At 43.7% G+C, this 27,261-nt stretch overlaps 1 protein-coding gene across 4 annotated transcripts in view; it reads left to right on the top strand.

Annotated features, from left to right (window-relative positions):
• Positions 1-6,785: 6,785 nt before the first annotated feature.
• LOC126202927 (phosphorylase b kinase gamma catalytic chain, skeletal muscle/heart isoform) overlaps positions 6,786-27,261 on the top strand; it is a 137,925-nt gene continuing 117,449 nt past the window's right edge. For 3 of the 4 annotated variants that reach the window (XM_049937017.1, XM_049937020.1, XM_049937016.1), the window contains exons 1-3: positions 6,786-7,133; positions 7,244-7,419; positions 20,550-20,670. In XM_049937017.1, coding sequence (XP_049792974.1) covers positions 7,042-7,133; positions 7,244-7,419; positions 20,550-20,670 — 389 coding nt within the window. In that variant the 5' untranslated portion in view covers positions 6,786-7,041. The remainder of the gene's footprint in view (positions 7,134-7,243; positions 7,420-20,549; positions 20,671-27,261) is intronic. The other variant, XM_049937019.1, reaches the window with a different exon arrangement.

Raw genomic sequence — 27,261 nt, 5'->3', positions numbered from 1 at the left:
TGGGAGTGGAAAGACTTACCTTAGGGAAAAAAAGGACGGGTATACACTCGCACACACACACATATCCATCCACACATATACAGACACAAGCAGACATATTTAAAGATAAAGAGTTTGGGCAGAGATGTCAGTCGAGGCAGAAGTGCAGAGGCAAAGATGTTGTTGAATGACAGGTGAGGTATGAGTGGCGGCAACTTGAAATTAGCGGAGATTGAGGCCTGGTGGATAACGGGAAGAGAGTATATATTGAAGAGCAAGTTCCCATCTCCAGAGTTCGGATAGGTTGGTGTTAGTGGGAAGTATCCAGATAACCCGGACGGTGTAACACTGTGCCAAGATGTGCTGGCCGTGCACCAAGGCATGTTTAGCCACAGGGTGATCCTCATTACCAACAAACACTGTCTGCCCGTGTCCATTCATGTGAATGGACAGTTTGTTGCTGGTCATTCCCACATAGAATGCATCACAGTGTAGGCAGGTCAGTTGGTAGATCACGTGGGTGCTTTCACACGTGGCTCTGCCTTTGATCGTGTACACCTTCCGGGTTACAGGACTGGAGTAGGTGGTGGTGGGAGGGTGCATGGGACAGGTTTTACACCGGGGGCGGTTACAAGGGTAGGAGCCAGAGGGTAGGGAAGGTGGTTTGGTGATTTCATAGGGATGAACTAAGAGGTTACGAAGGTTAGGTGGACGGCGGAAAGACACTCTTGGTGCAGTGGGGAGGATTTCATGAAGGATGGATCTCATTTCAGGGCAGGATTTGAGGAAGTCATATCCCTGCTGGAGAGCCACATTCAGAATCTGATCCAGTCCCGGAAAGTATCCTGTCACAAGTGGGGCACTTTTGTGGTTCTTCTGTGGGGGGTTCTGGGTTTGAGAGGATGAGGAAGTGGCTCTGGTTATTTGCTTCTGTACCAGGTCGGGAGGGTAGTTGCGGGATGCGAAAGCTGTTGTCAGGTTGTTGGTGTAATGCTTCAGGGATTCCGGACTGGAACAGATTCGTTTGCCACGAAGACCTAGGCTGTAGGGAAGGGACCGTTTGATGTGGAATGGGTGGCAGCTGTCGTAATGGAGGTACTGTTGCTTGTTGGTGGGTTTGATGTGGACGGACGTGTGAAGCTGGCCATTGGACAGGTGGAGGTCAACATCAAGGAAAGTGGCATGGGATTTGGAGTAGGACCAGGTGAATCTGATGGAACCAAAGGGGTTGAGGTTGGAGAGGAAATTCTGGAGTTCTTCTTCACTGTGAGTCCAGATCATGAAGATGTCATCAATAAATCTGTACCAAACTTTGGGTTGGCAGGCCTGGGTAACCAAGAAGGCTTCCTCTAAGCGACCCATGAATAGGTTGGCGTACGAAGGGGCCATCCTGGTACCCATGGCTGTTCCCTTCAATTGTTGGTATGTCTGGTCTTCAAAAGTGAAGAAGTTGTGGGTCAGGATGAAGCTGGCTAAGGTAATGAGGAAAGAGGTTTTAGGTAGGGTGGTGGTGATCGGCATGAAAGGAAGTGCTCCATCGCAGTGAGGCCCTGGACGTGCGGGATATTTGTGTATAAGGAAGTGGCACCAGTGGTTACAAGGATGGTTTCTGGGGATAACGGATTGGGTAAGGATTCCAGGCGTTCGAGAAAGTGGTTGGTGTCTTTGATGAAGGATGGGAGACTGCATGTAATGGGTTGAAGGTGTTGATCTACGTAGGCAGAGATACGTTCTGTGGGGGCTTGGTAACCAGCTACAATGGGGCGGCCGGGATGATTGGGTTTGTGAATTTTAGGAAGAAGGTAGAAGGAAGGGGTGACGGGTGTCGGTGGGGTCAGGAGGTTGATGGAGTCAGGTGAAAGGTTTTGTAGGGGGCCTAAGGTTCTGAGGATTCCTTGAAGCTCCGCCTGGACATCAGGAATGGGATTACCTTGGCAAACTTTGTAACCATTGATGCCACTTCCTTATACACAAATATCCCGCACGTCCAGGGCCTCGCTGCGATGGAGCACTTCCTTTCACGCCGATCACCTGCCACCCTACCTAAAACCTCTTTCCTCATTACCTTAGCCAGCTTCATCCTGACCCACAACTTCTTCACTTTTGAAGACCAGACATACCAACAATTGAAGGGAACAGCCATGGGTACCAGGATGGCCCCTTCGTACGCCAACCTATTCATGGGTCACTTAGAGGAAGCCTTCTTGGTTACCCAGGCCTGCCAACCCAAAGTTTGGTACAGATTTATTGATGACATCTTCATGATCTGGACTCACAGTGAAGAAGAACTCCAGAATTTCCTCTCCAACCTCAACTCCTTTGGTTCCATCAGATTCACCTGGTCCTACTCCAAATCCCATGCCACTTTCCTTGATGTTGACCTCCACCTGTCCAATGGCCAGCTTCACACGTCCGTCCACATCAAACCCACCAACAAGCAACAGTACCTCCATTACGACAGCTGCCACCCATTCCACATCAAACGGTCCCTTCCCTACAGCCTAGGTCTTCGTGGCAAACGAATCTGCTCCAGTCCGGAATCCCTGAAGCATTACACCAACAACCTGACAACAGCTTACGCATCCCGCAACTACCCTCCTGACCTGGTACAGAAGCAAATAACCAGAGTCACTTCCTCATCCTCTCAAACCCAGAACCCCCCACAGAAGAACCACAAAAGTGCCCCACTTGTGACAGGATACTTTCCGGGACTGGATCAGATTCTGAATGTGGCTCTCCAGCAGGGATACGACTTCCTCAAATCCTGCCCTGAAATGAGATCCATCCTTCATGAAATCCTCCCCACTGCACCAAGAGTGTCTTTCCGCCGTCCACCTAACCTTCGTAACCTCTTAGTTCATCCCTATGAAATCCCCAAACCACCTTCCCTACCCTCTGGCTCCTACCCTTGTAACCGCCCCCGGTGTAAAACCTGTCCCATGCACCCTCCCACCACCACCTACTCCAGTCCTGTAACCCGGAAGGTGTACACGATCAAAGGCAGAGCCACGTGTGAAAGCACCCACGTGATCTACCAACTGACCTGCCTACACTGTGACGCATTCTATGTGGGAATGACCAGCAACAAACTGTCCATTCGCATGAATGGACACAAGCAGACAGTGTTTGTTGGTAATGAGGATCACCCTGTGGCTAAACATGCCTTGGTGCACGGCCAGCACATCTTGGCACAGTGTTACACCGTCCGGGTTATCTGGATACTTCCCACTAACACCAACCTATCCGAACTCCGGAGATGGGAACTTGCTCTTCAATATATACTCTCTTCCCGTTATCCACCAGGCCTCAATCTCCGCTAATTTCAAGTTGCCGCCACTCATACCTCACCTGTCATTCAACAACATCTTTGCCTCTGCACTTCTGCCTCGACTGACATCTCTGCCCAAACTCTTTGTCTTTAAATATGTCTGCTTGTGTCTGTATATGTGTGGATGGATATGTGTGTGTGTGCGAGTGTATACCCGTCCTTTTTTCCCCCTAAGGTAAGTCTTTCCGCTCCCGGAATTGGAATGACTCCTTACTCTCTCCCTTAAAACCCACATCCTTCCGTCTTTCCCTCTCCTTCCCTCTTTCCTGAAAGAGGGAAGGACAGGGAAAGATGGAAGGATGTGGGTTTTAAGGGAGAGGGTAAGGAGTCATTCCAATCCCGGGAGTGGAAAGACTTACCTTAGGGGGAAAAAGGACGGGTATACACTCGCACACACATACATATCCATCCACACATATACAGACACAAGCAGACATTCAAAAAGCAAAAACTCAAAACCACAAAATTCACTCAACCAATATAGCTCAAACAAAGGCAGCACCACTGAACACCGCCACACAGTCAGAAACACTGGTACCACAACTTTTGCTTAACCAGCATAGTTCAACCAGATACCATTATACCACTGTATATACTTATATATAAAGTGTATTATTGTAACCTTAACTAAGTATGCCTGGAAATGACTTTCAGCTGTCTACTTATAAACTGACTTGTCCAATGACTTATGCATAAGCTGCTTTGTAGACAACAGGACCAAAAAATACAATACAATACAACACCACACTCCCGTACACAACCAAACATAAATCTATAAATATCCTCAAAATGATGCCAAACTGAAATGATGCCAAACTGAAATATGTCTGCTTGTGTCTGTATATGTGTGGATGGATATGTGTGTGTGTGCGAGTGTATACCCATCCTTTTTCCCCCTAAGGTAAGTCTTTCCGCTCCCGGGATTGGAATGACTCCTTACCCTCTCCCTTAAAACCCACATCCTTTCGTCTTTCCCTGTCCTTCCCTCTTTCCTGATGAGGCAACAGTTTGTTGCGAAAGCTTGAACTTTGTGTGTATGTTTGTGTTTGTTTGTGTGTCTATCGACGTGCCAGCGCTTTCATTTGGTAAGTCACATCATCTTTGTTTTTAGATATATTTTTCCCACGTGGAATGTTTCCCCAAAATTGTTCACAATAAGGACATATACGTAACAGATGAAAACAACATTATTTTGTCTAATCAGTTTGGTCAGTGTTGAAAAATTCTACAGTAGAGCACAATGAATGTTGTTTTAAGTTCTGTGCAGTTTTCCTTTTGAGTAATCCTGGTGGCAGACATTGTGTTCCTCAATGCAGTGTGTTGAACATATTTAGAGTAACCACTGGAAAACTATCTTGTGTTCCAGACAGTCAACAGATTGATATTTCAATGTTCTTCTTCTTTTGTGTGTCATAATTATGTATTTCTTGCCTCACGCAGAAACCCTCTAGGTTTTCTTTTTCACTGATGACACATAACCCCACACACTGGCTAAAAATGACCAATCTTACTATCTGAGTGAATACATACTTGCAGTGCTCCAGTCTTTTGCTTGATGTGAGACACTGATACCTTTTTTTCTGTAGCATTGACAAGTCCTTGCAACCTGAAGAGCATCCCCCTAACAACAGGCCATAATCAATGTGGCTATAAAATACTGAATAATACACTGTTATAAAGTACAGATCAGTTAATATGCGCTTTAGTCTCTTCAGAAGTTATAGTTTGCTCTGAGTCATGAAGCCCAGCAGCTTAACAGCCTCCAAAATATCCTGGCATCCAACATCACTGAGGCTGCATATCTGATGATGTATTTTTATTCATTCAATTTCATTTTATTTTTGATGAAGCACTCTTTTATGTTTTCAAAGAGCATACCTGTTGCGTCTTTACAAGGAACTTGTGCAGCAGTTTTTTCCTTTGTTAAAAATAATGGTGTCATCAGCAAACAGTAACATGCTGTTACATCCTGTATTATTGCCATAAATTAGAAACAGGAGAGGACCTGTAAGGGGACCCTAGGGTACATCATGCCCCGATTTTTGTTCTTGAAGATATTTATCCATAGAATGATACTATCTGTTTCAGTTTTCAAGATAAGATTGAAGAGCTGCAGAGCAACACCTCTAGTACCATAACACTTTAACTTATTATCAGTATCTTGTGTGAGATGCAGTCAAATACCTCATTGAGATCACAGAGCGCCAGTGTCGCACTTTCTCTGTCCTCAAGTCTCTGCCTTATTTTGGTAATTAAGCCCAGCACTGCTGCACTGTAACCATTGACATTCCTTTGTGAAGGCCATGCTGTGTGTCCTAGAAGAGTTTATTATCTTCACAGTACAATGTAATGGAGAAAAAAAAGAAAAAAAAAAACAAGCCACGAATGAATTACGCAAATGTAATGGAAATCAGTGGATCTTATGTACATCTACAGACAAACAAATGATTACTGTCTCTAAGAAAACTGGGTCATTTATTCTAGAGAAAGAGGTTCACAAATTGAGCAACTCAATAATGTGTTGGCTCACTTCTGCAAGCAGTTATTCAGTTTGACATTGATTGATAAGAGTTATTGGACGTCCTATTGAGGGATATCGTGCCACATTCTGGCCAAATGACGTGTTAGACTGTCAAAATCCCGAGTTAGTTGGAGATCCCTGCCCATAATGTTCCAAATCTTCCCAATTGGGGAGAGATCGGGCGACCTTGCTGGCCGAGGTAGGGTTTTGCAAGAATGAAGACAAGCAATAGAAACTCTCACACTGTGCGGGAGGGCATTTTCTTGTTGAAATGTAAGCTCAGGATGACTTGCCACGAAGGGCAATAAAACAGGGTGTAAAGTATTGTCGATGTGCTGCCAACCAAACAGATCCTGCTACGAAAAGATATGCCACCCCAGAGCATCATTTCCTTGTTGTAGGGTCGTATGGTTGGGGACAACCAGGTTAAAACCAACTGCTGTCCGGGGCGTCTCCAGACATATTTTCGAAATGATATCTCACTGACTAGGGTAGAATTGTCATAAGAAATGATACTTGCTCCACATTGAGCCCCGATGACCAGCATTTGGCGAATCCGGACTGACGAAAGCTGTTTGCAATATATGAAAATTCGTGCCGGACTGGGATTCGAATCCGGATTTCCCGCTTATCAGGAGCAATAATTTTGGCTATCCGATCCCCCCTCGAGGGCCAACCCAAACCTCCATATGTCACGAAGCTCCATAACCCCCGCACATTACGTGATTCCTGCGCAGGGGAAGGACAAGTATTATATATTCATTTTAGCCCGTCGAGGCATGGATCCAACGCTGATGGTTACAATGTCTGTGTTTATACGGAAACTGTATCTTCAAATTACAATGTATAAACATAGACATTGCAACCATCAATAATGTGTTTGCGCTTCGGCACATTGCTCCTCAAACGACTATCGCGAATTGTGAGGTGTTGTATCTGTGGTCATGAGAGCTTTGGATGAATACTAGCGTTAAGTTTGACCTGTAGTTATTTATGTCTTGTGGCGAGAGGAGGTGATAGTTAAGAGAAACCAAACGTTTGTGCGGTAATGATAGTAGTATGCCATTTTCCCGATGTTCTTAGTGGATAATTATCATTGTATTGTTGTGTTATAAAATCAGCTGATATTTATTCGACGTGTAAGTGATGTTTTATGTTTGTCGACGTCCCGAATTTTTGTGGTTTGACGTGTGAAACTAATTCGTAGACAGAAATGGCGAAGGAAGAGATAGACGATCTCCTTCCTGACAAAGATGCTGCCAAAGGTTTTTACGCGAAATACGAACCAAAAGAAATTCTTGGAAAGTAAGCAGCTTATTAATTTATGTAGCGTTTTTTGTTGTGACAGGAGAGCAACAGATCTTGAGATTAGTATCATAATGTGGAACCTAAGTCCTGTGATGTTTGTCTTATAGAGGCATCAGTTCAACAGTCAGAAGATGCATAGAAAAGGAAACTGGCATTGAATATGCGGCGAAAATAATCGACCTTAGCAGTGATTCGCATGATGGAGCAGATGGAAAAACGATGCTGGAAGCTACATTGGAAGAAATACACATTTTAAGAATGGTTTCTGGACATCCATATATCAGTATGACCAGACTTTGCCCTCTTTGCATGCTAGAGATAAATAGGCAGTAGCAACTTGACGTTACAGCTTTACTCTTAAAGTGTTACCAATGCGAAATGTGTTTTGCTTTAGTCTTCATTCCATTTTGCTGCAGCTCTCCACACCATTGCATCCAATGAAAATCTCTTCATCTCTGCACAACTTCTTCAACTTAATCCATGTAAACTTGCTTACTATATTCCAGCCTTAGTCTCCCTCTGCAATTTTTACTCCTCATACTTCCCTCCATTAGCAAACTATTGATTCCTTGATGCCCCAGAATACATCCTACACACCAGTCATCCAGTGCATGGGCAAAATACTTTCTGCCTTCCGTCATGCTTTTCAGAGTAGGAGTTCTATGCCATCCCCACAATGTATAAGGAATTGCTATATCATTCAATATAACACAACACTGAATGCAGCACAGTGGCTTCTATTTCACTAATTTCAAGTTCCTTCATAAATATTAGCTTGCTGAGACTGGAGAAAAAGAACTCGCTGACAAGAGTCTTGAGACTTTCCCCAGTTTTGAAAACTAGCAGGTCTCAGAGCCCAAGCAAAAATGTGTGTTTGTAAGTGATAATAAGTTTCTGTACAATGCTATTGGACTCATAATTAAAAGTTCATTTAATGTCACTCAAGATACTAAATGTCAGGTCAACTGAACGTAGGGGTACTGTATGTTTGTTTCATCCTTTTTGACGTAATGATGATGTGACATATGACATCATACATGCACAAACAGGAAGAGAACAGAACACTAACAATATTTCTTTGTTTGTTTGTTCTTTTTTGGAATATAGATTCTGGAGACAGACTGATCTCTAGTGGAGCCCGATGTATAGGTCAATACAATTTGGTTGAGAGTCGACAAAGTTAACAGATGCGAATACAAAATCTTAGTTGTTGTGATGTACTTGTCTGTATTGTATATGGGGGCTTGGATTAGGGTAAGAGGTGACACTTTAGTTGTGAGTTGGGGATGTGGTATCAAAGGCTTCATTTAAGTGCTGCAATTGCTTGTGTACCTTTGTGTACAAGTTATGTGATGTTGCTGCTTGCATCACAATCCTCCTGACAATCTGATGGTGGCAGTAGGCTAAGTCAAAAAACACTGGTCATTGTGAATTACGTAGTAATGTGCTACCAAGATGGACATTTACGGATAAAGTGCCAAATTTGATTGAGGACTTATTTATAAACTTTTTCTTCCATTGATTAATCTGAGTAGCCACACATTGAAAATGTTGACAAATATACTGTAGGCCTATGTTCTTTTAGTGTTCTCAACAAAATGTTTGTAATCAGGTAGTTCGTGCGCTATGCCGATAAAGGGTGTCCTCTTCAGTTTTATATCTTTGAACGTAAGAATCATTTCCTTTTCTGGTTCATTAGCTTCCACTCTTGCCACAATAGACTTGTACCACTGCATTGTGACATGTAGTTTAGCCTATACCAGATTCCAGTTCCACATCGGTTGTGTTACTAGACTACTCACAAAGTCATCAATTATAGTAACAAAAAGACAACATATTTTTAATTTCAAAGGATATATTTCCTTAAAAACTGATTTTAAGTTTCTCAGCCTCTCTTCAAGTGAAAACTGTCACATATGCAGATGATGATGGTGATAGAACATAAACGAAAAACATTATTTGTGCTAACTTCGAACTTTTCATTATACGCTGATAAGCATAAACATTATGATATTGAATGTCACCTACTAGGGACTTTATGGGAACGTGACACGGGAAGGCTAATTGTATATGAGCCAGAGCAGATACAAATGGGGAATCCGGAATCCTTGCAGAGCAGTACAAGCCATAGGTGAGAAAACCCACTGACTTAAGCAACATTGAGAAGATCCAGACTGCTGTGGCCCATGGCTTGGGAATGAGCGTCTTGGAAATTTGTGTGTGTGTGTGTGTGTGTGTGTGTGTGTGTGTGTTTTTCTACTTTAGAAGAAGGCCTTTTGACCAAAAGCTCAGGTGTATAGCAATCTTTTTGTTGCGCCTGTCTGCAACTCATGTCCACCATGTGGTGAGTAGCTATCTATCCTTTTCATAATATTGTCATTATTCCCTTCTGGATTTTCGATTGTTTGAATTAGGCCTACATTTCTTGTTACCACCAGGCAGATGGTTATGTCCAGATATGCTGTCATCTAGGTAAATAGACCTTTGGTAGGAATGGAAAGCACCATGACAACTGCAATTACATGAATATCACTGCAGACTGCCTGTATTCCTTCCTGCCTGCTTCCTTTGTGATAGTCGATTGGTACCACATCACTCACTTTTACAGTATATGTATGCATATACACTGTAATAACGAAACTTTTCCAGCATCCAGAATGTGCTGTACAGCTGATACTTGTTACAGAAAACTTCACACAAACATACTATGCTTATAGATATTGTACGTTTCTGTTTGCATGTGTTAAAAGTTGATGTATTGGCAAATACTTCAATCAGAACTGTCATTATCAGGTTCTACCTTCTTGTGTAGAGGTACTCTACATACTGATGATTGCACAGCTGATTTCTGTTTACAGGCTGATGCAAAGATAATAAAATATATTATGCTGAGAGCCTATTGTTATCATACTTTATGCCAATACTGTAGTAACTTTTTTTTCTTTTTTTCCCCTCCCTCCAAATTAGTAAGCTATTACAGATATTTTAAAAAGTGTAGTCAATTCGTATCAGTGCTACACCGTGTGCTACTATTGGTTCCAAGTAGTAGCTAAGTAATGAGAACTGAATCATCAGTTAACATAATACATTACACTTCTTGTAATGAAACTTATTTTCCTTCATATTGTCAGTCAACATCAGATAGGTGTCTATTCACATAAGAAATATAGGATGAAGATTTTATAGTACTACATATTACAGCTTGAATGTAGCTCTGCTTATTTCCTCATGAGCTCGTAAGTTCGTTTGCACCCAACATGTACCTTTCAGTAGCATTGTGAAAACTGATTATAGCTCAGAGTTTATCTAGAGCACAAATGTCCCATATATATTGTAGACATACAGGTCAGCTTGCTTATATTTTCCTATTACTCGAAAAGAGGTTCATTATATCCCATTTTCATTACAGGCATTGTAAATGCTAAGTGGTAAAACCAAGTAGGCCTATATAAGGTGTTTTCCTACACCAAAATACACACATGTAGAGCTGTATTTACGTGCACTTCATTAATGTTAATGCAGGTGTGTATCATAATTTAATAATCCACACAATACTCTATTATATATGAAATATGGCTCATACATTTTGTAAATGACTGTTACAAATGTAGATGTACAATATAGATAGATAGTAATTTTCACGTTCTGTGGATCACAATTTTGACCTCTTGCTATGATGTGGAATGAGTTTTACAAATAGTATACTTTCTCAGTGAAAAATATGACAGTTCATTAGTGCACAATGGAAATTATTCTGTGGAATGGAAGTCGTCGTCAAGCAAATATTATTTCTGTGTTGGAAGTTGATTTTATTGTCTATGAAATGCTTTATATCATGGGGTAGGCACTTTTGAATACTTCACTCTGTTCTGTGCCACATAAAGCTGTTATGTTTATCACTTAAGATGAACATTCTATTGTATGAATTTATAAATGTTACTGTTTCCAGAATGAGATTTTCACTCTGCAATGGAGTGTGTGCTGATATGAAGCTTCCTGGCAGATTAAAACTGTGTGCCGGACCGAGACTGTATTCTCTATTCTCCTCTTGTATAAACTATTTATCATCCATGTTTCACTTCCATACATGGCTATACTCCGTACAAATACTTCCAGAAGAGACTTCCTGACACTTAAATCTATACTAAATTTTAAGAAATTTCTCTTCTTCAGAAACGCTTTCCTTGCCGTAGCCAGACTACATTTTATATCCTCCGCACTTCAACATTCATCAGTTATTTTGCTTCCCAAATAGCAAAACTTGTTTACTACTTTAAGTGTCTCATTTCCTAATCTAATTCCCTCAGCATCACCTGATTTAATTCGACTACATCCCATTATTCTCATTTTGCTTTTGTTGATGTTCATCTTATATCCTCCTTTCAAGGCACTGTCCATTCTGTTCAGCTGCTATTCCAGCGCCTTTGTTGTCTCTAACAGAATTACAATGTCGTTGGCAAACCTCAAAGTCTTTATTTCTTCTCCATGGATTTTAATTCCCACTCCAAATTTTTCTTTTGTTTCCTTTACTACTTGCTCATTATACCTAGTGAATAACATCGGTGATCGGCTACAACCCTGTCTCACTCCCTTTCGTGCCCCTCGACTCTTATAACTGCCATCTGGTTTCTGTACAAATTGTAAATAGCCTTTCACTCCCTGTATTTTACCCCTGCCGCCTTCAGAATTCCAGTCAACACTGGCAAACGCTTTCTCTAAGTCCACAGATGCTGGAAATGTAGGTTTGCCTTTCCTTAATTTGTCTTCTAAAATAAGTCATAGGGTCAGTATTGCCTCGCATATTCCAATTTCTAAGGAATCCAAACTGATCTTCCCCAAAGTCAGCTTCTACCAGTTTCTCCATTCTTCTGTAAAGAATTTGTGTTAGTATTTTGCAACTGTGACTTATTAAACTGATAGTTCGGTAATTTTCACACCTGTCAGCACCACCTTTCTTTGGGGTTGGAATTATTATATTCTTCTTGAAGTCTGACGGATTTTCGCCTGTCTTGTACATCTTGCTCACCAGGTGGAAGAGTTTTGTCATGGCTGGCTCTGCCAAGGCTATCAATAGTTCTAATGTAATGTTATCTACTCCTGGGGCTTTGTTTCAACTTAGGTCTTTCAGTGCTCTTTCAAATTCCTCATGCAGTATCATATCTCCCATTTCACCTTTATTTACATCCTCTTCAATTTTCATCAATTACATCACCCTTGTATAGACCCTCTATATACTCCTTCCACCTTTCTGCTTTCCCTTCTTTGCTTAGGACTGATCTTCCATCTGAGCTCTTGATATTCATACGTGGGGGTTCGCTTTTCTCCAAAGGTCTGTTTAAGTTTCTTGTAGGCAGTGTCTATCGTAACCCTAATGATATTTGCTTCTACATCCTTACATTTGTCTTCTAGACATCCCTGCTTAGCCGTTTTGCACTTACTGTCGATCTTATTTTTGAGACATTTGTATATTCCTTTCCACCTGCTTCATTTACTGCATTTTTTATATTTTCTCTTTTTACCAATTAAATTCAATATCTCTTCTGTTACCATTGGATTTCTACTAGCCCTCTTCTTGTTACATCCTTGATCCTCTGCTGCTGCCCCCGCCCCCACTCGCCCCCTGCGGGTCCAGTGGTTATAATAGGCCCGAGGTATTCCTGCTTGTTATAAGAGGTGACTAAAAGGAGTCTCGTACATTTCAGCATACATTTATGTGATGGTCCCCTGTAGAGTTTGACGTCCATTTTTCAAAATTTTCCTAAAGTGAGCCAATTGGGGAAGGGCGCCTTACATGGTGTACAGTGTCCATCATGCGCTGAGACCTTTCGCATCCTTCGTCAATGTGGATCTGCCCCTCCTCTCATTCTCCAGCTGTTGGGTGAGGTCACCCTCCTGGGGTGTGTTCCTCTATCCTCTGTGCAGTAATACTTTCTGTGCTGTCGACGATAATGGACTTCTTAGCTCATTTACTCCTGATATCCAGCACGGTAACCAGTACATTGTGGTGGGGCTGCCGTGTACCCTGTTGGTTGTAGCCCCCTGACGACACAGGGATCACTCTGCTGATGCCTGCGCTGTTAACTCCCCACGTATGCCAAGGAGTAGATCGTGGTAACCCTGGGCCATTCTGCCAGGTGGCCTTTGCTGCGGCTGGGTGGCGCCCTTGGGAAGTGGGTAACATCAGGGCGAATGACACGCTACGAACTGAACTGTAGTATGTCATCTCTTGCTTGTGGTCAAACACCAGCAGTCTCTAAGTGGTCAAGGTCTAACTTCAGTGCTAAGGAAGGCAGTGAAGCTTATTCACACAAGTACCTTGTATGTACAAGAGTTGATGGGAACCTTTCTTGTCAATGAAACCTCAGTTTTTTGTGGAGCATTTAGAAGACAAGCTTGGGGAGGTGGAGGGCTTGTCCAAAATGCAGCAAGGGTTGGTCTTGGTCAAAACAGCATCCTCTGCCCAGTCACAGGCACTACTCACCTGTGACAAGCTGGTGGATGTTTCTGTATCCATCACACCCTATAAGAGCTTATATATGGTCCAGGGTATCATATTTCACAGGAATCTTCTCTTGCAGTCTGACAACGAGCTGTGCGCCAATTTAGAGCGGCGATGTGTCCGTTTCGTCCGGCGCATCCACCAGGTTCAGAGGGACAATCAGGTTGCCACCGGTGCCTTCATCTTGGCCTTCGGGGGTGACACATTACCCAAGATGGTCAAGGTGATTGTCTACCGGTGTGACATAAATCCATATATCCCTCCCGTGATGCAGTGCTTTAAGTGCTGGAAGTTTTGCTATATGTCTTCCTGCTGTACTTCCAGCATCACCTGTCGGGATTGTGGACGTCCTTCACTTCCCAATATTCCCAGTGCCCCACCTCCCATCTGTGTCAACTGTGGAGAGCACCATTCGCCTTGCTTGCCAGACTGCAGGATTCTCCAGAAAGAAAGAAAAATAATGAAATACAAGACCCTGGACTGACTGACCTACACTGAGGCTAAGAGAAAATATGAGAGACTACATCCTGCGCATATGACGTCAACCTACGCTGCTATGACAGTGGTTCTACCATCTTTCATTCTGCCGCGTACAATTGGCTCTCAGAGCCCCTTTGATGGTGGAGGGCACTTCCCCCCCAGTTGCTCCTGCACGACCTACTTCAGGAGCAACATCCCCAACCATCAGGGACACCAGCTGGAGAAGTGTAAGTCTTCTTTTGCTCCTCTTGGGTCACTCCCTTCCCAGGTTCCTACCAGTGGCAAAGCTGACACCCGCCAGTGGCTGAAGCAACCACAGACAGCTGGTTGTAGGGCTTTACAGTCCTCAGTCCCTGAGACTGAATTAGTGAAGCCTTCCTAGCTGGAAAAACCTAAGAAGCAATGACAGAAACCGAAATAGAAAAAGACCCTAAGAACCAAGGAACTGCGGTGGCACATCACCACTACCTATAAGCTCTGTGTCCGAGGATGATGTGGAGACTCTGGCGTCCGCTGAGGACCAAGATCTCACTGGGCCCTTAGACACAATGTATGTCAGTCGCACAAGTACTAATCTGGTGGCAGCCGGTGACCCTGAGGCGTAGACTGGCTCATTGAGTGTTTCATGCCTTCCCAGTCTCATGATCACGTAATCCTCCAGTGGAATTGCGGCAGTTTTTTCCACCACCTGGCTGAGCTATGGTAACCGTTAAGCTTTTCACCTGCTTTCTGCATTGCCCTCCAGGAAACCTGATTCCCAGCAATGCGGACCCCTGCCCTCCGTGGCTATAAGGGATATTACAGGAACCATAGCGACTATAATAGAGTGTCAGATGGAGTTTGCATCTACGTCCTGAACTCAGTATGTAGTGAACCTGTGCCCCTTCAAACCCCTCTTGAAGCTGTGGCTGTCAGGATACATATGACCAGGAAATAACTGTCTGCAATGTATATCTTCCTCCAGATGGTGCAGTACCCCTGAACGAATTGGCTGTACTGATTGATCAACTCCCTAAACCTTTCCTACTTTTGGGAGATTTTAATGTGCATAACCCCTTGTGGAGTTGCGCCATGCTTGCTGGCCGAGGTAGGGAGTTCGAAAATGTACTGTCACAATTCGACCTATGCCTCTTAAATACAGGTGCCCCCACACATTTCAACGTGGCACATATTCAGCCATTGATCTCTCGGTTTGCAGTCGTGGCCTTCTCACATCTATCCACTGGAGAGCACATGACGACCTGTGTGGTAGTGACAATTTCCCCATCTACCTGTCCCTTCCGCACCATCATGCTTACAGATGCGTACCCAGTTGAGCTTTAAACAAAGCAGACTGGGAAGCCTTCACTTCTGCTGTCACTGCTGAATCTCCCCCACATGGTGCTATCGATGTTGTTGTTAAGCAGGTCAGTACAATAATCGTTTCTGCGGCGGAAAACGCAATCCCTCGTTCTTTAGGGTGCCCCCGGCCAAAGACAGTCCCTTGGTGGTCGCCGGAAGTTGTGAGCTCTACAGTGACATATGTAGCACCCTCTCCTAGAGCAACTAATAGCCTTTAACCGGCTCTGTGCCCACATTCGTCAGCTTATAAAATGACTGAAACGAGAGTTGGGAGAGGTACGTGTCGACCATTGGGTGCCATACGTCACCTTCCCAAGTGTGGAGAAAGATCAGGTGTCTTTTTGGGTACCAGACCCCAACAGGTGTCCTTGGCATTAACATCAATGGCGTGTTATCTACTGAGGCAAATGCAGTTGCCGAGCACTGTGCTCGAGTCTCTGCGTCAGAGAACTACCCCCCAGCCTTTCGCACTCTCGAGCGGTGGATGGAAAGCAAAGTCCTCTCGTTCACTACCCACCACAATGAACCCTATAACGCCCCATTTACAGAGTGGGAACTCCTCAGCGCCCTTGCACATTGCCCCAACACAGCTCCTGGGCCGGATAGGACCCACAGTCAGATGATTAAACATCTCTCATCTGACAACAAGCGACATCTCCTCATCATCTTCAACCTGATCTGGTGCGATGGTGTCTTTCCATCGCAATGGCGGGAGAGCACATCATTCCGGTGCTCAAACCTGGTCAAAACCTACTTGATGTGCGTAGCTACTGGCCCATCAGCTTCACCAACTTTCTTTGTAAGCTGCTGGAACGTGGGATGATTTGGCAGTTGGGTAGGGTCCTGGAGTCACGTGGCCTACTGGCTTGTTGTCAGGGTGGCTTCTGCAAGGGTTTCTCTACCACTGATAATCTTTCATCCCTCGAGTCTGTCATCCGAACAACCTTTTACAGACGTAAATTCGACCTGGTGACATCATATCCTTGCCATATTGTATGAGTGGGGTCTCCAGGGCCCGCTTCAGATTGTATCCAAAATTTCCTGTTGCTCCATACTTTCCATGTCCCAGTTGGTGCCTCCCGTAGTTCCCTCCCGTATTCAGAAGAATGGCGTTCTGCAGGGCTCTGTATTGAGTGTGTCTCTGTTTTTAGTGGCTATTAACGGTCTAGTAGCAGCTGTAGGGCCATCGATCTCACCTTCTCTGTATGCAGATGACTTCTGCATTTCGTACTGCTCCTCCAGTACTGGTGTTACTGAGCGGCACCTACAGGGAGCCATTCACAAGGCACAGTCATGGGCTCTATCCCAAGGCTTCCAGTTTTCAGCTGCAAAGTCGTGTGTTATGCATTTCTGTCGGAGTCACACCATTCATCTAGAACCAAAACTTTACGTCAATGACGATCCACTCACTGTAGTGGAGACATATCGATTCTTAGGACTGGTGTTAGACGCCCGGTTGACTTCGCTACCTCACCTTCATCAGCCTAAGCGGAAGAGCTGGCAGCACCTCAGTGTCCTCTGCTGCCTGAGCAACACCAACTGGGGTGCAGATCGCTCTACACTGCTGCAGCTGTACAGAGCCCTTGTTCAATACCGCCTTGACTATGGGAGTATGATTTACGGTTCAGCGGCGCCCTCAGCGTTGCGTTTACTCGACCCAGTGCACCACTGTGGCGTTCACCTAGTGACGGAAGCTTTTGGAATGAGTCCAATGGAAGTCGGAGTTCCTCCATTGAAGGTTAGACATGCACAACTGTTCACCAGTTACGTTGCACATGTTCATAGTTCTCCTTCCCGTTACCATCTCTCCTCACAGCCCATTCACATACACTTCCGTGGTGTACATCTAGGCTGCAGAGTCTTCTGGACCTTTTGCATGGCCCTAAGGACTCCTTTAACCCTGCGGCTCTCCGCTATCACTTCCTCTCGATTCTCGACATGAAGTGGTTTACACCGACGGCTCGATGGCTGATGGTCATGTAGGCTTTGCTGCGTATGTTCATGGAGGACATATTGAACAGCACTCCTTGCCAGATGGCTGTAGTGTTTTCACTGCAAGGCTACCGGCCATATCTCGTGCTCTTGAGCACATTTGCTCATGCCCCGGCGAGTCGTTTCTCCTGTGTACTGACTCCTTGAATAGTCTTCAAGCTATTGACCAGTGCTACCCTTGCCATCCTTAGGTAGCATCCATTCAGGAGTCCATCTATGCCCTGGAATGGTCCCGTCATTCAGTGGTGTTTGTGTGGACCCCAGGACACGTTGGAATCCCAGGCAATGAACTTGCCAACAGGCTGGCCAAACAGGCTATGCGAAAACTGCTTCTGGAGATGGGCGTCTCCTAAACTGATGTGCGTTCTGTCTTAAGCCGCAGCGTTTTTCGGCTTTGGGAGACTGAATGGCGTAACAGTATGCACAACAAATTGTGTGTCATTAAGGAGACTACGACTGTGTGGAAGACTTCCAAGCAGTCCTCTCGCAGGGAATCAGTTGTCCTCTGCTGGCTCCGCATTGGCCATATATGGCTAACGCATGGTTACCTCCTCCAAGGCAAGGACCCACCTCGGTGTTACTGTGGTTCACAAATGACGGTCGTCCACCTCTTGCTGCACTGCCCACTTTTAGCCACTCTGAGGCGGACTTTTAACTATCCCAGCACCCTACCTTCGGTGTTGGGGGACAATGCCTCAACAGTAGCTTTAATTACATGTCTTATTCGTGAGGGTGGGTTTTATCATTTGATCTAAGTTTTGTCCCTCTGTGTCCTCCACCCTAGTCCTTTTAGTGTTGCGGTTTTAATGTGTTTTGCAGAGTGGCTGGCTTCTCCATTTTATTCTCATGGTCAGCCAGCCATGGTATTCTGCCCTCTTGTTTTGATCTCTTCTACATGTTTCTTGCGTGTCTCTGTAGTTTTCTTGTCTGATTTTGTCCATTTTAGTGTTTGTTGCCCTTCTGTCATTCTTGTGGTGTTCTCCTTTCTTTGAGCTGTGTTTTGTATGTCACGATTAGTTTACTCCCACCCTTGTGGAATTATTTTAATCAAAACGAGGGTCCAATGACCTAGCAGTTTGGTCCCTCCGCCCCCTCTTTTAAACCAACCAACCAACCTCTGTTACCTTCACTATTTCATCTCTCAAAGCTACTCATTCCTCTTCTACTGTATATCTTTCCCCTTTTCTTGTCAATTGTTCCCTAATGCTCTCTCTGAAACTCTCTACAGCCTCTGGTTATTTCAGTTTATCCAGGTGTAATCTCCTTAAATTCCCACCTTTTTGCAATTTCTTCAGTTTTAATCTAAAATTCATAACCAATAAATTGTGGTCAGAGTCCAGATCTGCCCCCTCAAAATGTCTTACAATTTAAAACCTGGTTCGTAAATATCTGTCTTACCATTATATAATCTACCTGAAATCATCCAGTGCCTCCAGGCCTCTTCCATATATACAACCTTCTTTCATTATTCTTAAATCAAGTTGACTGTGATTAAGTTCTGCGCTGTGCAAAATTCTACCAGGCATCTTCCTCTTTCATACCTTACGCGCAGTCCATATTCACCTACTTCTTTTCCTTTTCCTACTATCGAATTCCAGTCCCCCTATGAATATTAAATTTTCATCTCCCTTAACTATCTTAATAATTTCTTTTATCACATCCTACATTTCTTCAATCTCTTCATCTGCAGAGCTAGTTGTCATATAAACTTGTACTACTGTTATAGGCATGGGCTTCATGTCGACATCATACCACCCACAAGTTGAACTTTACCTCGACGACCAACTATTCAATGTGACAGCGTCTTACTGCTTTTTAGGATTTGTGTTAGAGTCTCAGTTCACATGGATTCACCATCTTCGCCAGCATAAGTGAAAGTACTGCTTGCACCTTAATACACTTTGATGCCTCAGTAACACCAGCTGCGGCACAGATCACACTACCCTTCTGCATCTTTGCAAAGCCCTGATACAACCCTGTCTCAATTATTGGAGTGTAGCATATGGCTCGGCATTGCCCTCAGCACTGCGGATACTGGATCCGATAACAGCACTGCAGTGTCCAACTCGTAACAGGAACCTTTCGAAGTAGTCCTGTGAGCAGCTTACTCGTGGAGGCTGGGGTCCCTCCACTGCGGATCAGGTGCCAATAACAGCTTGTCAGCTCCCGTAAGCAACCAAACTACCATCTTCTCTTTCCAAACATGGAAATCCATCTCCCACAATGGCAGCCCAGTTCAGGGATTTATCCATGTTCACAGCTCCCCTAAAACATGGACATTATGGAAACAGACACATTCATCTAGTTGCTCTCCAAAACACTAAAAGAGTGAACAACTGACTTCAAGTCATTACTGCTCAGAAATAAAGCATCTTGACGTAGCAATCAGGAAAGCCATGCTCGAAGATTCTTTTAGCACTGACTGTTAGGGCAATCACAGTTTTGCACATAATTTCTATGGCCAGTGACCGGAATGTGTTAATAATGTAACACAAAATTGACTCTTAACACTCCTGAACTAGTGCAGTAAGATAGATGTCCCATATGTGTTCTCTCTGTTGTTACACAGGATACGTGAATATGATCAGAAGATTGAAATCAGTAGCCCATAAATAATTATTTTATCAGCAGCTCTTGGTGTTGAAATATGGCCTCTGTCACTTGCATTTACACAAATTAATTTAGGATCCAATTAAAGAAAAACAGAGAACTTACTCTCGAGAAGGCATATTGGTGCAGGTCATTAAACAACCAATAAAGGTGGCACAGTTAACACTCTGGGGCTCGGTTTGGATAATGATGGGTTAAATTTCACACCTGCTCGTTTTCCTTGGTTTCATAAAGTTGCTTAAGGCTAAAGTTGAGATGGCTTTTTAAATGCTGCAGCACTTCAGTAAAATGTCTGTAGTTTATTGGTGTAAATTGGAAAAAGCTAACCTGATACTATTATTTGGACAAAGGCAGAGAAATATTGATATCTTCTGTACATGTTTACTTTTGTTATTCATGCTAAAGTCTCAAAAATTGTCATGTTATTTTATTCATTACTGTTTGAAATCCATTGTTTTGGTATGAAAGTGATTATCTGTATTCATCCACAGTTGAGCTGCATGATGTTTTTGAATCCAGCACCTTCATTTTTTTGGTGTTCGAACTGTGTAAGAATGGTGAACTATTCGATTACCTTACTTCAGTGGTGGCACTCTCGGAGAAGAAGACAAGGTATGTATAAGTATTTTTAATCTTAATTATCCTTGATAAATAATTCCCTTTTAGTGCTGGCATATTCATGTGATGTATCATATCCTACTAGAAGAAAAGTAAACCTATTCCACTCATATCATCTTTACATTAACTCTGATACAAAAACAATAATCTGTAGAGTAAAAACATAAAATAATCTTGCCAAAAGTGAGACACTGTGCAAGTGAAGTGTGATGGAAAAAGTCTTCAAAGCAAAGAAATTTCCTTTATTTTTACAGAGTGTCATGAGAGAAATTCTTCTCCAAACCTATTAACAGTGAGCATCATATTGTGAAAACTTATTCTGCATTTGAGATCAACTCTTGGACAGTCATGTGACACATTTCTTTGGTCTTCATTGAATGGTTAAAGAACAGATGGCTAGGTTAAGTCTCTTACTACTAGCCCTGCACGATTACTAAATAAAATTTGTAATATTGCATGTGATCTGTAGGTGCTTAATAGTCTGGTAGGTGTTGGTATCATTGGCATTAACACCACCAGAGAAATGACAGTGGTAACAACCTGCACTTGTCCAAAACAGCAATAGACCTATACCGGAAATGAATTTTTTCACATAATGCAAAGTGCAGTGCATTGCTTGTATGTGGTACCCATATGTTTGCCTTTCTCCAGCAGTGCTCTACCAGTTGTGCCTTGTGAACATGTTTCACAAAACAACTTAGAATTTCAACTTTTCAGCTAACCATTAGCACCTCTCCTTCCCACAGTGAACCCACTCGTCAACCTATTGTAGCATTCAGACCCTGCCTTTCTGAACTTTCCCATCAGCCTCATTAGTCTCCAACAAAACCAAGAACCTAAATGAACCCAAACCACTCTTGTCAACTTATCCACCAGAAACCTCTATCTGCAGAAGTTTGAGTCACATTCAAAGACCCCACCTTCAGTCCTAAATCATTCTGGACGAGTGAAAGATCTACACACCTCCTGATCACTTCAGTGGAAAAATGTTTTTACTACCAACCCTTCCAACCAAAGCCAATTTAATCTCAACAGTGAACCTTGCCTCTCCCATCTCATATCATCCCCTGGTTACCTTCCAGAAATTCCGTACTTCCAACTCGGCCTTGCCATCCTTCCCCAGATCTCAAGAATACTAACCTCTTATCGGAAGAAAGAACAGCCATCCACAACCTCAAGACAGATGTTGATTTAATCATCCCCTCTGCAGACAATGATTCCACCACTGTTGTGATGAATTGCAGATATTGCCTGACAGAAGGTATCCACCAACTGTCTGACTCTGCTTACAAGCATTGCCACAGTAATTCCATCCCAAAAGTCCAGCATAACCTCCAATACTTACTCAAATCCTTATGCTTATTCCAGAATATTTCCCTCAAATATATCTTCTTCCTCATTCCAGTGAGGCCCCACATGCTCACTTTTGACATTTTTCTCCAAAACCATAAACCCAACAATCTTGGACACCCCATTGTAGTTGGTTAGTGTGGTCCAACTGAAACAATCTCCTTTCTTGGTAACCTACTTTCCAACCAATTGTCCATAGCCTAGCCTGTCATATTAAAGATACAAATCATTTCCTTCACCAATCCTCGACCATTCCGACCCCATTACTTCACGGATCTGTACTCGTCACTGTTGATGCTACCTCTCTATACACCAATATCTCCCATGCCCATGGCCTTCTTGCTATCAAACATTACTGCTTCCAGCATCCTTCAGACTCCAAATATATCACCTCATTCCTTATACATATAATTAATAGCATACTCATAATTACTACTCCTTCGAGGGGAAGATATACAAACAAATCTGTGACATAGCAGTGGGCATGGCAGCCCGCTGCATCAGTCTAGCCTCCCAAAATCCCAAATCCCTTGCCTAGTTCAGGTTCATTGATGATGTCTTAACCCAAGAACAAGACAACCTATCCTCATTCCTCCACGGCCTCAACACCTTCTCTCCCATAGCTTCACCTGGTCCTCTACAGTCCAACGTACAATCTTCTTGGAAGTTAACATCATTTTGTCAGATGGTGACATAATTAACAATCAGCAGTACCTTATTTTGACAGCCATCATCATTTCCATACAAAAAAAAAATCACTCCCATAAAGTCTGGCCACCTATAGATGGTGCATCTGCATTGAGAATTCCCTTGCCCAGTATGCAGTAAGATTTCAAGAAGCCTTCACAGGCAGATACTATCACCCAAATACAGTCCACAGACAGATTTTTCACACCATACTCGCACCCTCCCCTAATCCTGCCACCACCACCACAAACCAGCTGCAAAAGAGCACTCCCTGCATCACTCCCGGACGGAAACAACTGATCTGTATCCCTCACTGGGAGTTCAGCTATCAATCATTGTGCCTGGAAATGAAGAACATCCTACCCACAATCCTTCCCATTCCTCTTAATGGGGTATTCCACCACCAATCAGATCCACACAGTATCTGGATTCATTCCTGTGTCACTCCTTCTCCCAACCCCTTACTACATGTGACACATCTCTGTGGAAGACTGAGATGCAAGACCTTTCTGATTCGCCCTCCTAGCACATCCTCCTCCAGTCTTGTCATGGCTTGTCCTACCCCATCAGAGGCAGGACCACCTGCGGAAAGCAATCATGTCATACCAGCTCTGCTGCAAGTGTTGCACAGAATTTTATGTGGGCATGACCATGAACCTGCTACCCTCTCAACCAAATAGCCGAACTGTGGCAGAAAGCAAGGTTGACCACCCGGCAGTGGAACATGCTGCTGAGCACAGTGTGCTGGAGTACAATAGGTGCTTCAAACACCCATACCATCAGGATCCTTCCCCCAGCACTATAGATGGGAGTTGCCCTTGCAGCACATTCTCCATTCCCGCAATCCTCCTGGCCTCAGTCTCTTCTAATCATCTGCCCACACCCATCTCCACCATGCCACAGTAACCTAAATTGGCTCATCCTACACCCACACACTCTTCCCCACTGTCTCCCCTCCTCCTGGTCTGTCAGTGCCTTGTAGTCCACTCCTCCGTGGTACAGTCATCATGTACTTGCTGCCTTGTGTGTGTGTGTGTGTGTGTGTGTGTGTGTGTGTGTGTGTTGCATTCCTATTCTGTGCGTCAGCTGCCTCTCGCTTCCTCATTCCTATGTCACACACTTACTTCCTTCCTCTGAGCTGACAATCATCCTTCCCCAGCTCTTCCTCCTCTTCCCTGTGTAGCCCCCTTCACCCACTCCACCCGACACAACCCCTAATCTTAGTCTGCAGTTTGTGTCATCTCTCTCACACCCATCAACTGTTATTTTGCTGCATAAATAGCCAACCTCATCTGCTATTTTTGGTGTGTCAGTTCCTTCTTTAATTTTCTCAGCATCGTGGAATTTTACTGTATTCCAATGCCTTTGCTTTGCTTTTGTTGATTTTCAGCTTATAACCTCTTTGCAAAACACACTCCATTTTGTTCACCTGCTCTTCCAATTCTTAGACAGAATTATGATATCAGAAAACCTCAAAGTTTCTATTTCTTCTACCTAAATTTTCATTCCCTTTCCAAATTTTTCCTTTTTTCCTTTACTGCTTGCTCTAGGTACAGATTGAATAACAACGAGAATACGCTACAAACCTGTCTTTTTCTCTTCTCAACTAGTGCTTCCATTTTATGTACTTAGCCTTCTATAACTGCTGCCTGGTTTCTGTACATGTGAATAAACTAAGGATGTGTGTTGCAGTAAGTACTAGGAGATGAAGAAGCTTGCACAGGATAGGGTAGCATGGAGAGCTGTATCAAACCAGTCTCAGGACTGAAGACCACAACAACAACAACAACAACAACAACAACAACAATTTTATCTCTGATAACTTCTGAATTTTTAAGTTTGCATTCCAGCCAACATAGTCAAAAGCTTTCTCCACATTTACAAATACACACATCAAAAAAAGTTTTGCATCACCCCAGTTCTCCGAACTCCTGAAGACAGACGTTAACTGTGGATATTGTATCACAGACACAGTCCCTTTGAATGTTCATAGATGTCACTAGTCCCACCCAAAGATGTGAACAACCATGCGTGAGTAGCACCTATTAGACGGAGGGGGTCAGACAGCTGATCAGTTCCAGTCATTCCACCACGAAGGAGGTACCCGGCTCGTGTTGTCTGTAGCTAAACCATGCCTAGATGGTCAATACTGTGGTTCGATCGTGTCCGCATTGATATTTGTGCCAGGAAGGGCTCTCAACAAGTGAAGTGTCCAGGCATCTTGGAGTGAACCAAAACGACGACGTTCAGACATGGAGGAGATACAGGGAGTCAGGAACTGTCGATGACATGCCTCGCTCAGGCCACCCAAGGACTACTGCTGCGGTGGATGACTGCTACCTACAGATTATGTCTCGGAGGAATCCAGACAGCAACGCCACCATGTTGAATAATGCTTTTCATGCAGCCACAGGACATTGTGTTACAACTCAAACTGTGTGCAATAGGCTGCATGATGTGCAACTTCACTCCCAATGTCCATGGTGAAGGTCCATCTTTGCAACTACGACACCATGCAGCATGTTACAGATGGGCCCAACAACATGCCAAATGGACTGCTCAGGATTGGCTTCACCAATGAGTGTCGCATATGCCTTCAACCAGACAATCATCAGGGATGTGTTTGGAGGCAACCTGATCAGGCAGAACGCCTTAGACACACTGTCTAGCAAGTGCAGCAAGAGGTTCTCTGTTGTTTTGGGGTGGCATTATGTGGGGCCGACATACGCCGCTGGTAGTCATGGAAGGCTCAGTAACGGCTGTACGATACGTGAATGCCATCCTCTGACCGATAGGGCAATCATATCAGCAGCATATTGGCAAGGCATCTGTCTTTATGGACGACAATTCGTGCCCCCATTGTGTACATCTTGTGAATGACTTCCTTCAGGATAACAAGATCGCTCAACTAGAGTGACCAGCATGTTCTCCAGACATGAACCCTATCGAACATGCATGGGATAGACTGAAAAGGGCTGTTTATGGACGAAGTGACCCACCAAACACTCATAGGGATCTACGCCGAATTGCCCTTGAGGAGTGGGACAGTCTGAACCAACAGTGCGTAGATGAACTTATAGATAGTATTCCACAACGAATACAGGCATGCATCAATGCAAGAGGATGTGCTACTGGGTGTTATAGGTACCGGTGTGTACAGCTACCTCCGAAGGTCTCACTGTATGGTGGTACAACATGCATTGTGTGGTTTCCATGAGCAATAAAAAGGGTGAAAATGATGTTTATGTTGACCTCTATTCCAATTTTCTGTACAGGTTCCGGAATTCTCAGCACCGAAGTGATGCAAAACGTTTTTTGATGTGTGTAGATATAGGTTTCCCTTTCCTCAGTCTGTCTTCTAATATACGTTTTAGAGTCAGTATTGCCTTATATATACCTACCTTTCTCCAGAACCTGTGGTACTTTTAAGTCTGAAGGTTTTGCACCTGTATCGTATAACTTGCATACTAGGTAGAATAGTTTTTTCGTGGATCTTTTTCATGGATATAAATAATTCTGAGGTAATTTAATGTATGACAGTGGACTTGGTTCAGTTTATATCTATCAGAGCATCATCAAATTCTTCATGCAGAGTCGTATCTCCCATACTTCCTCTTATCTTTCTTTAATATTGTCTTAAATTTCATTTCTATTGTTTAGCTCTTCTGTATATTCCTTCCACCTTTCAGTCTTCCCTTCTGTACTTGCCATCTGAGCTGTCTCTCTTTTCTCCGGAAGTTTCTTTTCCCAATAGTTGGTATCTACCTTTCCCACAGTCGTGCTTCTGCAACTTTGCATTTATACTCTAGCGATTCCTCCTTCCCCATTTTGCACTTTGTCATTCTCATTTTGTATATTCTGTATACCTGTTTTACTATTTCATCTGCTGCGTTTTTATATGATCTCCTCTCGTCAATATCAGTATCTCATGTATTATTCGACTTCTGCTGGGCCTTGCTTTTTTTCTCTGTTTGATCATCTGTTGCCCTTACTATTTCACCTCTCATAGTCACCCATTTGCCTTCTGTTATATTCCTTTTACCTGTTTCAGTCAGTTGTTGGCTAATACTCCCACTAAAGCGAACAACAACCACTGGTTGTGAGACCTTAACTTTTCCCGGTGAATTGAATGTTCAAATAACTTACGGGTTTGCTGCGGGGTGACTTCATCGAACACCGCTGATATTTCGACGGGAGCACACCCTACCATTCTCAAGGCACAAATGCAAGGAAGAAGAAATGTGCAAGCAAATTTAATACCTCGGTTCAAAGAGGAGAAACAAGGAAGACACCACACACAGAAAAAGTGTCAACACAAACAAAGATAACCAACATCAGAAATATTGATAGTTACTATTAATCAACAGGGGAGGTAGCACTACTTCTGTCCCTCTTGGGATTGGGTGGACGGTGCCTCTTGGTCGCAGTCTGACAGGGAATTTCAACCTGTAACTGCTCGTCATTCGGCGACACCTAAGAGTTTGCCAGTTGTTGATTTTATTAGTTCTATTGCACAGGCTGTTTATAAACTACCTTCCGAGGCTGAGT

The sequence above is a fragment of the Schistocerca nitens genome, chromosome 9 (assembly GCF_023898315.1).
Source record: "Schistocerca nitens isolate TAMUIC-IGC-003100 chromosome 9, iqSchNite1.1, whole genome shotgun sequence".
In the NCBI taxonomy this organism is placed as follows: Eukaryota; Metazoa; Arthropoda; class Insecta; order Orthoptera; family Acrididae; genus Schistocerca; species Schistocerca nitens.
Note: the sequence above shows the minus strand (reverse complement) of the source record. Positions and strands in the feature narration are given on the sequence as shown.